Here is an 11,883-nt window from a genome sequence, read left to right on the forward strand (position 1 = left end):
AGATGGACTTCCCTTCTGAGAGTCTGTCCCACACAGACCAAAATGTCTTGGTCCTTTCTTTGACAGCAGTACCTCACAACCTAACCTCTGAGCCAGAAACTGTAGTTGCGCTGTAACTGCGTGTATGATTGTGAATTTGATGAGGCCTAAACTGGTGTCGATTTCATCAAAAACACGAAAAGGGATGTTTGCTTCTTGCTACCTACCGAAAATGCTTTGCGTTTTATTCAGGTACCTTTTTTTTTTTTTTTTTTTTAATTACACTACCATTTCCTCCTCAATTCAACTCTGGTAATAAGCTGCACAATCACCTCTGTTAAATTGTGCAAGTAGCATTGCATTATCCTAGGCAGCCACCATGAGTCACGGCAAAGTCAAGGGTTTGTAACAGAGCCAAAACCAACCGCTTCAAGCTGAAAACGATCTTTTTCCCTCACCTCCCACAGTTATAAAGTTCCACCCACCCATGTATCTCAGCTGCCCCTCATTATGAAGCTCATCACTCATTTCAGAACGGGCGTTCCACGCAAAACGCTGACTTTTTCACTTTATTGAACCGCCAGCGCGGGCTGTCGGGCAGCCTGCGGGCACTACGGCAGCACCCAGGCCGGCAGCAGCCACCACCGAACGGCTGCGGCGCTGGGTCTCGGGGCCTGCTCCCCTCAGCCCGCGGAGGCCATTTTCCCTCCCCTCTCGCCATTCCCCCCCAGCTGCCGCGCAGGGCCCCGCGCGCAGGCGCAGCCTCCTGCGGGGCGGGGGCTCGGGACGCTGCCTGACGGCGGCCGCCAGCGTGCGCGGCCTCCCCGTGCTGCGGAGGGTGCGGGCGGCCGCCGTGGCGACGGGCGGGCGGGCGGCGGGGCCGCTGAGGGCCGGGCCGGGGCAACGCGGGCCCCTCGTTCCCCGCCCCGGCCCCCAGCACCTCGCGCCGGGCGGGGCCGGGCCGGGCCGGGCGCTGTCTGTGGAGGGCGTGGGCGGCGTGGCGGGTAACGTAAAAATGGGTGAACTTTCACTCTTAAATATGTTTTGTTTCCACTTTTTTAGGAGGAAACATTAATATTAGGAAATGGCAGAAGCAGTTTTCCGTCCCCCAAGAAGGAAAAGAAGAGTGTTTGAGTCGTATGAATCCCCCTTTCCCGTGGATGTAGGTGGGAAGGATTTCAGAATATGCCAGGCTGAAATTATGAACAACAATGTTATTGTGAGGAACCCCGAGGACATAGAACAGCTCTATAACAAGGTGGTGTACAACTTTTGCACAGTACTTTTAGTGTGTAAACACAGGTAGAGCATAATGTTTATTTAAAATCTGCCTGCCCATGCTTCCCTGCCCTGTTAGCCTCCGTTAACCCTCCATATCTCCCTCCTCTCCAGAAATATGTACAAAGCATGTGTTCTGTAACAAATACAGAAAGTATTTCATCCTTAACCCAGCAAATAAATACTGGAATGAAGTGACATGAGCGAAAACAAACAAAAGTTCATGTCTGTTACGTTTATTTATCTTTTCAACACTTATGCAGCCTTGCAGAAGCATTTTCTTGTTTTTAAAGCTCAGAAAGTTGGAATATTGATGTGTTATAAATGCTTGTAAAATTCTTTTAAGCTCAGAGTTTATTGAAGTTACTTCTTGAGTAATATGAGCTATGAGCCCTTTATGTCTGAGTACCATTTCATCACCATTCTTAAGCAGTAGTTTTATCAATCTCTTTGTTTTCTGTTATGCGTTGTCACAGCACTAGGTGCTTTCTTCTGCATCTGCTTTCAACAGTCTGCTTAGAGACGTCATCTGACAAATATTTGAAATTGAGGAAAAAGACCCAAAACTCCCCTGGTTAAAATTTTGAGTGCAAGAGTACTGTGCATGCGTTACGCTTTCCCATTAAATCTACTTTGATCCAACTTCTAGAGGCCTAATCCCAAATTAAGACTGGTCTGTGTTAGGCACTGTACAAAGGTGGAAAAAAAATGTAGTCCCTGGTTCAATGAAGCTTACTAAAACAGAGACAACAGATCAGTGCAGACCAACTGTGAATGCAGCCCTTCACCAAACTGGTACAAGAGGCTGTGCTATCAGGCTAGTTATCAGAAGCTAAACAAAGAGCTTTAGGTTAAGATTAAATGCTTAAGATTTCAATTACTTTTTTTCAGCAGATGAGGGCAGTAAATATTCTGTCACTTGAAAAGAGGTTCATTTTTGTCTGATAAAATAAAGTTTTTTTGCTTATCTTTGAAGGGTTATTTCGGAAAAGGTATTCTTTCGAGAAGTCGACCAGTGTACAGCATTTCCAATCCTTTCCTGGTTTCCAAATGGCAAGGTAAATTGTGCCCATTTGTACTTTATTCACTAACTAATAATACTTTTGATTTATCTTCGCTTGTTGAAGATATACATGTAAAAACAGCACGCAGAAACAGAGTCTCTCTGTTGTGCCAGATCAAAGTTCCATCTATTCCCATATCTTGTCTCTGATGATGGCCAGTACAAGATTCTGAGGAAAATTACATATGTTGATATCTCCCTGGCACATTCTTCTAACCTCCACTGATTTGTTTTGGAACTCTGTTAAGCAAAGGTGTATTCCTTGTACATGTCTTCCCATAACTGTCCAGTTTTTCTAGGTTTTAATGTGCAATTTTTAGCGTCCATGAAATCATAAGGCAAGGATATGTGAAAATTGTATATCTACTAGTTGCTAATTATATCTGGTGTGCTCTTGGTTCCTTAGAGAATGACTGTTATGCTTTATCCATCTGTTCCATGACAACTACGTCTACACAGACCTTACTGGATTTTATAATATCCTCGCAGAATTGTCTTTTTAAAGGCTGGAGAAAAATAGTGTATTTAGTTATCTTGTGCAGACAGTTTCATCTTCATTACCTCTGCACCTTTCAAGTTCTTGTGTGTCCTTAATACAGGTAGGACCGAAATGACACAGAGTACTGAAAATGCACTAATAATTGAAAACTATTAGGCTGTGGATTATCTCAATGATCAAAATCACATGAAAACTTTTTAATGTTGATGAAGCTATCTATGATTTTTCTTAATACAGGTGCTAATGTAAACATGCCTATAATTACATCAAAAAAGTAAGTCAACTTATATTCTTTACAAGAATAAAGTCATATGTAGAAGGTAGGAGTTTCTATTCAGTGTTTTATCTTATTGGTTTTCAGGTTGTTGGTTATATAAATGCTGATGACTTCTATTTCTTTCCGTTGTATTTCAGTTATAAATTACATTTGAAAAAAATGAAATAGATTAGGTGATACTCAGTTTGTTTTTTCATGTAAGCTTATATATATTAAATGCTAAATAGAAGCCAAGACTGAGTGCATGCATAGTAACGTGGTAATTAATTCATAGTAGCAAGCATAGCAAACTTGTTCCTCAGCTGAGGAGGAGAAGGAAATTTCTGGGGCTGACTTTAAAATCTTTTCCAGTTCCTTAGTGAATTAATATAGAGCTGAAGCAGCTCTTGAATTTTTATATTACATAAATGCTTTACCTTTTTCCCATAGGCATTGACAGTTTGTACATATAGCAAAACAGTGTGGGACCACTTTTATTTTGTTCTGCTTAAATAATATATGATCTAATCATAGCGTGCATACTAGTTACTGTGTTTGCTTTTATTCTATGATGACAGGGGAAAAATACTATAAAATTTAAAGTTCAACTTCTTCAGTCTTCAACTTTAGGTAAAATCGTAGTGGCAACGTTACTACTACTACAATTACTACTACTTGCAGAAACACTTGCCATGCTTATGAGTCTACTTTGTGACTGCTTAATGTGTTAGCAGATAGAGCTGAGCATTAGTGAAAGTATCATTGCATTGGTGCAGAAGGTGCACTGTGTCTGTCTCAGTAGATTGGGAAGTGCCAATTATATGGTAATTAAGTCATTGAACAAAGAGGAGTCTTTTTTTGTAACAAAGTACAGCACTGAATTATATGGCTTTATTATGAGACTTCAGGGAGGACTGGTGCTTTTTGTTGACACATGAAATTTGTGTTTAATTGCCTTTGCAGTTCAGCATTACCTGGTCTGTAATTGCTGTGTTAGAGTTTTGTTTTGAGAAGTAAAGCATGTTGTACCATAATTGTCTGGGTTTGGTTAAGGACAACTGTGCTCAGCTACCTGTAACTTTCACAGAGAGATTAATGTCTTAAACTGGATAGTAATGCTATCTTCAAGTTGAGAATTAACACCTAACATCTGGGATTATGGTAATTATTAGAAACTGTAACTCATATATACACTTTTCAGCTAATAAATCACTGAGAGATGAGAGGAATTTGGTTAAAGATTTTTCAAAGGTAGTTAAAATCATGTTTGAAGATAACTGTTCTCAGCGGTTAGCTGTGTAACAGATGAAGTATTTAAGAGCTCTATATTTAAGTTCTTTGTTGCAGATTTTAAAAATGTGAACTCTGATACCAAGATGTTTTTTCAGGGAATTAGTACTTAAGGCTTGCTTGGGGGAAACTGAGGTTTTGCTTGAAGTTTCTGCTTCTTGAAACTGTATCAGAGTAGTTCTCCATGCATAGTTCTTGTGTAGCATTCTGTAGCCCTGTTCGTTGCCACAGAAATTTTAAAAGTCAAAACAAAGCCAAAGAAAGTAGCAAAATCTTGGGTGTTCCTTCTTGTCTGAAGTTTTCTGAGGAGTGGAGTGCCCTCTCGTGTTTCATGGGGCGGTTATTGGGACGCATGTTCAGATTTGTTTTGTGAACCGTGCTGAGCCTTCCTTTGTCATTTTTTTTTAATATGCTTTTTTTTTAGAGTATTAATTAGCGGTTGTAATGCTCTAGAACTCTTCATTTATTTTACTTGTTTACTAGGTACCAGTGTCGTGTTCAGTGGGCTAAAAGTATTTTGCAAGAACAAGGACTTGCTGACTGCTCCATTACTGAAATTCTTGAAAATTACACTAAGCCTCTTGAGCTTCCACTTCTGGAAAAGGAGGGAGCTGAGCAAACTGGTGACAGTTGCAACAGCACGGGCCCAAATACAGAAAATACAGAGCTTTCCAGACATTCTTCTGCAGACACTGGAAGTGTAGTAGCTGTAAGTCCTGAGTGCCATAATGAAGGCCACCAGAAGGCCTGTTTGGAAGGAGGTCCAGTTTTGGATCCTGTGGCTGCATTTGGCCCTGAAGAACAGAAGCCCGCTGACTTGAAAGAGACAGCTGAAGTGTCTTGCCAGAAGCATGTTTTTTGCATGCATTGCAACTGCAAGGCTAAGGAGAGCACTGAACAAAAATCTTGTGAGATGGTCAAGTCAAAAGAATGTGCTCCAGAATATGTATTGGTGCAAGAGGAAGAAGAATATGGCTTATGTCCTGAAGGTGACTCTGCTCATGAGCAAGAAAATGTAAGGCTAAAGAGTGTCCTGTTTGTTCAGAGAAATCATATAATCACTGCTAATTTAAGAATATGGTGTTTTTTCCAGTTTAAAGTTTAAGTAATATACTAAATTTTTGTTGTAGCTTGTCAAGAAGGAAAAACTGGTATGTAGAAGAAATCCATTTAGGATTTTTGAATATTTACAACTCAGCTTGGAAGAGGTATGTTTCAGATAAATAAGTTGTAGTGTATGTTTTAACCACCAAAAGTAAGCATTGATATATATTACATTGTAATTTAATATCTGTCCCTGAAGTACAGGGTTCTCCTGTGTCTCCTAAATATTTGGAATGTTTTGGTCATTAAACTAATTTTTGAAGAACCTGCAGTAATTACAGGAAATGTTTGTTTAAAAAAAAAAAAAGCAGGGTCCAATCCCATTTGCTTCTCCTGCTGACATCAAAGAGACCAGTTACAGGAGTTAAGTGTAGAAATACAAGGAGTATAATATTTATATAAATCCTGTTTCTGTTGTGCTACTACTAAATATATTCACATGTTACTTTAATACAGTGCCTTCAGGAGTCTACAGTGCGTGCATAGATTTTTTTGTAGTTTTGTATTAGATGAAATTTAAAGGTTGTAAAGAGAAAGCTCAAATGAAAATTTCAGGCAACTTGTTTGTCTGACGACATTAGGATTCTTGTATAAAATGAACATGAGCCTTTGTTGTTGTGTGAAATATAAACTACAGGAAGAGTCTAGATACCAGTTAAAATTTACTCTGTTTATTTTTTCAGGCTTTTTTCTTGGTGTATGCTCTGGGATGTTTAACTATTTATTATGGTGAGGTAAGAGATGAGACTAACCTTGAATTAATGGGGATGCCATTAGTTTTGAACTGTTTTGGACTGAAATTTTTTTACTGATTATGGCAGAATTGTATGCTGTTAATTCCAAAAGAGGAGAAGGCACAGTAATTGGGAAAATTTTATTACGAATAATTATATTTCTGTTTTTAAAATATTGGTCTGAAAATGTTACGTCTACCAAGACAAATGTATCTAAGCAGGGTCTTTCTGGAGAGAAAGTTTTTCTTGTTGTAATTTATGCATTAAATATAGGGAAAGGAAGCATGGGAGGAATAATATGGTGAATATTCTTTCTTTCCTGAAACAAGAAAATTCTGTGGCGTTTTAAGCATTAGTTTATAAATATATCAAACTACTGCTAACATAAGGACAAAATAATTGCAACCTATTCTTCTAGTTTAAGATTTATCAGATTTCCTTTTAAACAAGAGCCTTATGGGAGTGATCATGAAATGATTAAAAAACTAAATGGAAACTACAGGTTTCTGTCTTGTACTTAGGGATTTCACATTTTATTGCCTGAAGTTCTTTCTCTTTGCAGTGCGACTGTGATATCTGACATTTTGCTGTTATGCTGTACTATACACGGTATTCTCTATGTGCTATATTAATATAGTTGTGTTAATGTGTTCGCTTGACTTACAGGAGCCCTTAACAATTTTGAAGCTATGGGAATTTTTCAGTGAAGTGAAGCCCAATTTTAAAACTACTTACATGGCATATCATTACTTCCGCAGTAAGGGCTGGGTCCCCAAAGTTGGACTGAAGTATGGAACTGATCTCTGTGAGTAGCTTCCTTTAAAAAATAGAATATTTTGCGACTGACTTCCTTTCAGATGTGACAGCCAGTGCAAGACTTTGGTTCCAAAAATAAATTCAACAATGAGGAGCTGCATGACTGGAGAAGGCTTTGCTGCTTGTAGTTGGCAAAAGACATCTTTGGCTAGGCTATAGATTAGCAATACAGTTAGGATGTGAATGAAACATAACATCACATATTCAGTAGCTGAAGAGATAGCTTGAAAGGCCTTTTATTTTGCATAATGAAATCAAGAATTAACATAGGATTGCAGGAAACATTTATTTTATCATTAAAATAGTTAGCAATGTCCATAATCCCTTACCGAGTAACTGAAGAACAAGTATGTCAAGATTGTGCTGAGCTAGTCCTCTAGATTAGTGTGTAGGTTTGGCTGAATTCAGCTTCCTTGTTCGTAATACCCAGGGCTATGGATAGGGTTTTGGTATTGATCACCTATATGTGAAATTTATATTAGTGTGGTCATCATTCATTTGTGTTCTGGCCAGAATGTGGTGGTCAGCATATCGCTGCTTTTGGATTTGTGTCAAATAAAGTAGATAGTTTAACGCTGGCAAGTGTTCGGCCCACTCTTGAGCTCCTCTAGCATCTTGTTCTTTGGCAGTAGCTTCTTCGAGTTGGTATTGCTAAGATTGTGCATAATGGATAATTTGCAAATCACGATTGCCACTGGAATGAGGTGCTGCTCATGCTTTTCCTGATGAGGTCTAAGCTAGCCAGCCATATAAGAAAGCCTGTGCTAGATAGTCACCTCTTACAAGCTCATGACAAAGGGGAGACAGGAAATGTAACCATTTAGCTCAGTTAACCACAGTCCAACTTCAATGAGTCTTGTCTGTATGTGAACATAGAGAAGGAAATTTTAGTGGGTCTACAGATGGAACTGTGGCAGTGTTTAAGAACTTGTGTCTTTTGCCTCTCCTAAAACTTGTGGAAAATGCCCACTTTGAACAGAAATTCACTGACTTAGTGATCTTCCACTTGCATTCCAGTGGCTTAACTTCTATTGCAAAGACGGTGTTAAAAGCATGAGTCTGTTGCAGAAAAATTCCGTACTAAATTCTTTTTCTCCATTGCAATTGCTAACTGTCTTTTGGCTCTGTTTTTTTGTTTTGTTTTTTTGTTGTTTTTTTCCTACCTGCCACTATCCTGTGTGCTGCTCCCATATTTTTTGTCTCTCTTCCCTCCCTCTTCGCTTTCTGGGACAACTTAACTCTGAATTCAAAAGTGTTGAAGTTGTGTCTTGTGTAATTAAATTTTATGAAGCATCTGCAAATATTTATGGACCCAGATACAAAACTCAGAAGGAAACTTTGATTATCTAACTCTGGTGTTTCTACTCCTTTTCAGTGCTATATCGAAAAGGACCCCCCTTCTATCATGCAAGGTTTGAAGCTGATGTTTTTTATGAACTTCTTAGTTTTAAATTAGAAAATTTCTCTCACTATTTTAGTATATTCACTGATTAAGCACATACTCTTCACCCAAAATACTTTGTCAGATGTGTTCATTTAGCAGAGGTACTAAATCACACAATTTTATTGAATTCTTGTGACACTAGTAAGATGTTTAAAGTCAAAAGTTTCAGTGAGCGTATTTCACACTCATGATGAACGTAATTTGATTTAGTAATAATGACTTTTAAAAATATATAGTATGAATAACATGTAATTTGGTTGGAGATTTGACCCTCAACCCCCCCCCAAACTTTTAAGGGATGATTAATATCTTTATTCCTTAGCTAGTCAGGTTGAACTCCTAAATAGTAAATTGATTTTAAGCGTCAGATTGGCATTCATAAGAGAATAGCTCCAAGTACTGGCAGAAGGGTGAGGAGGCAAAGTGCCAGTCAGTGTATTCACAATTTCATCTTTTCTCCTCTAGCTTATAACAGACTTAAGTTTCAGAGCTTGCTTACTGCATGCTGGCATATTGCTTAACACAGATTTTTAGGCTCTGTTCTTAAGATACACGATCTTCCTAAAACAGTGATTTTCTTTCTGTGAATTGTCCCATCTGCTTTGTTCTCCAGTTACTCTGTCATTGCCGAATTAGTGGATGACACTTTTGAAGGTTCTCTTCGCAGACCATTCAGCTGGAATTCCTTGTCTGGCTTGAACAGAACAACTGTTAATGCTTCTAAGGTAATTGTGTGAGCTAACCATTTTAAAATAGCTTTGAAATGATGAATATACAATTTAGTTCCAGAGAATAGAGAGGTAGGAGTGAGGCCGGAAAGTGAATCCTTTTGATTGTAATCTGCAGAAGAACATGTTGAGTTGCTAGTAGGCAAACAAGCTTCATTTGTCAATATCCAAACTTCTGGAAAAAGCTTATTAAAGTTCTATCCCCTGTAGGAATTTTAAATGTTGCATGAAGAACAGTTAGAAAGACGTGAGGGACACTTCTTTTCTGCTTATCAGTTCCAATTTTAAACTCGTGTCCATCTATCAGGTTTTCCTTTTCAGCTGTAGAATTTCAAGTTTCCCAAAGATTCTTCTGTGACAGAGCCTTAAGCATAATGCTTTTATTCTCATAGTCATGCTGCTCAGGTGTTGTGTTACAATTCTAGTTTATTTCATAACAGTATTATGCTTTGGTAAGGAAAATGAGGTATCCAAATTGTACAGCTCTTGGTTTGCAGAAGATGTCTTGTAGGAAACTTGGTATCTGCATTTCTAATTAATCTAAAACTTGTGTAGAAAGAAATCAGATGAAATTCTTGCATTTTGTTTACCAACAGGAACTTATGTTATGCTATTTGATTAGACCGTCTGATATGACTGAAAAAGAGATGTCCACACCAGAATGTTTGAAAAGAATTAAGGTTCAGGTGAGTAATTCTCTCCTTTGCCTGTGTAGTTTAGCCTTGGGGCAGCTGGACAGCTAATGACTTATCATAAGAGCCCCCTTGAACTGCTGCTTGCTTTTTAGCATGCTTTGGTTTTGCATGAATAACTGCAATAAAATAGCTAGATCCCTTTGTACCCCAAGGCAAGAGAAGTGTATGACTTGCCATTTAAACACTTTAGGTCTTCCAGTCTAAATCTGTATGTTACTGCTACTGTGAAGCATTTGCATGAGAAAATATAACTATGGAGACTGAGGTTTATGGATGTTTAAAAACGGAGAGAAACATGAAAGGAACTCACTTCAGGAACAAATATAGTCATCTGTTGAAGTTTTTCAGCAGTTACATAATATATGTCAATCTGCTAAGGCTTAATCACAATCTCTCACTGATTTTTAGCATTTTTTTTCCCTTTTCATTACCATAATAGGTATTGTTGTTTTTTATTTCAGGAACTTATTGTAACTCGTTGGGTGTCTTCCCGTGAACGTAGTGAGCAAGATGACCTTTAACTGAATGCAAAGGAAGAACTTACTTTTTTAATACATTGCCATTTTTTAACCTGATCTCACAATGAACCATTGCCTCAGAACAGTCCCCACCAACATTCAGTTGGTGTGTATAAATGTTGTCTAAAATTGAGGCATATCCTATTTAGTGGAGAGAATGTTGCATTGAAAAATAATGTGACTGAACTCTACTAATGCATATGAAGGGGAGGAATTAAAGCTGTGTCCCAAGTCAAACTACTATGCTGTTTCCTTGTAATTTATAAATTGTAAATTGTTTATAAAATGTATTATTTTGAACAGTGACTAGACTGTAGTGATTAGTAATGGTATTTTTAATACTCTGACAGATTCAGGCATTAGTGCTGAATAGGCAGTATGGCTTGCAGAGGCACTGAAGTCCAAAACACAAATCTCTGACTGAAAGCCTAAGCAATGAGGAATCAAATGGTTTTCTGATAATACCTCACAGATTCTTCAAAGTTGAGCTGGGGAGTTGTAAGGCTCACTTAGTTCTGTGGTTCACACAGGGACATAGTTTTTTTTTTCAGAAAAAAAGATTTAAGCTTGAAAGGGAAGGTTTAAAAAAAGAAAACAGCAGCAATTACAGTGAGTCAGATAACCTTTCTGTCTTTAAACTAGGCAGCACTTTGTCTTCTATACTTACATGACCATGAAAATCTCCGGCCTAAAATGATGCAAGTCTTATAAATGCTATGGAGACATGGTGTCCCTTGTTGGCTTTTCTTTTGATTGGGCTTTTGCCTGTTGCTCTTTTCCTTTGCTGTGCTTTTTTTCTAAATTGGCATTTATTCACAAGTTCTCTCTAAAATTCTTTTGCCATTGGAAAGATGATGTCAAGTGATTGTTGTCTGAATATTTTCTGGTGGTTGCCATGTTCACCTTAGTCAGTCAGGTTTTCTTGGCTTACCTCTCTCTCTTCCCACTCTCAACATCAGAACACAACAATAAACAGTAGGCGTGCACAATGACAAAAACCAAACCCTATGCCCCTCAACCTTGAAATACCTTTTTTTTTCTCCCCCAGTTGAACTAAATCCATGTTAATATTGCTGGGAGGAAGGCTTGGCTTAATGATTCAGTTGGAGGCTTAGGATTTGAGATACCTATGGTACCATTCATCTTCCACTGGAAACTGACCTGATATGATAGACTTGATGAAGTTGTACAAACTTAGATTTGGGAAGAGACTTGGTTGTTGCAGTATTTGAGCGTTGTAGGTCTTTGGAGTGTAATACCAATCCAGGCTCTTAGGTGGCTAGACCCTGGAATTCAGTGGTCCCAACTAAAATGCTTATTTTCACAAGCAATGCTCAGAATTGATGAATTCTTCCCAGAATGTGTAAGGATTTAAATTAATTCTGGAGTCTAAGCACCTAACAGCAATTTTAGGTGTTAGGCAGTAGGAAGTGCAGGGATGCCTTTCCTTGTTTGGGTAAGATGTCTTACTGTAATTGA

At 38.3% G+C, this 11,883-nt stretch overlaps 1 protein-coding gene across 1 annotated transcript; it reads left to right on the forward strand.

Moving 5' to 3' along the window:
• Positions 1-505: 505 nt before the first annotated feature.
• Positions 506-10,645, forward strand: TSEN2 (tRNA splicing endonuclease subunit 2). The gene is made up of 12 exons (XM_080605816.1): positions 506-817; positions 1,042-1,237; positions 2,234-2,315; positions 3,057-3,093; positions 4,849-5,380; positions 5,496-5,573; positions 6,153-6,203; positions 6,870-7,008; positions 8,395-8,431; positions 9,077-9,188; positions 9,788-9,877; positions 10,348-10,645. Exons 2-12 carry the CDS (start codon positions 1,064-1,066, stop codon positions 10,405-10,407), a joined length of 1,392 nt encoding a protein of 463 aa, XP_080461942.1. The 5' UTR covers positions 506-817; positions 1,042-1,063; the 3' UTR covers positions 10,408-10,645.
• The last annotated feature ends 1,238 nt before the right edge of the window (positions 10,646-11,883 follow it).

Source organism: Anser brachyrhynchus (genome assembly GCF_964034855.1).
Source record: "Anser brachyrhynchus genome assembly, chromosome: 10".
Lineage (NCBI taxonomy): Eukaryota > Metazoa > Chordata > Aves > Anseriformes > Anatidae > Anser > Anser brachyrhynchus.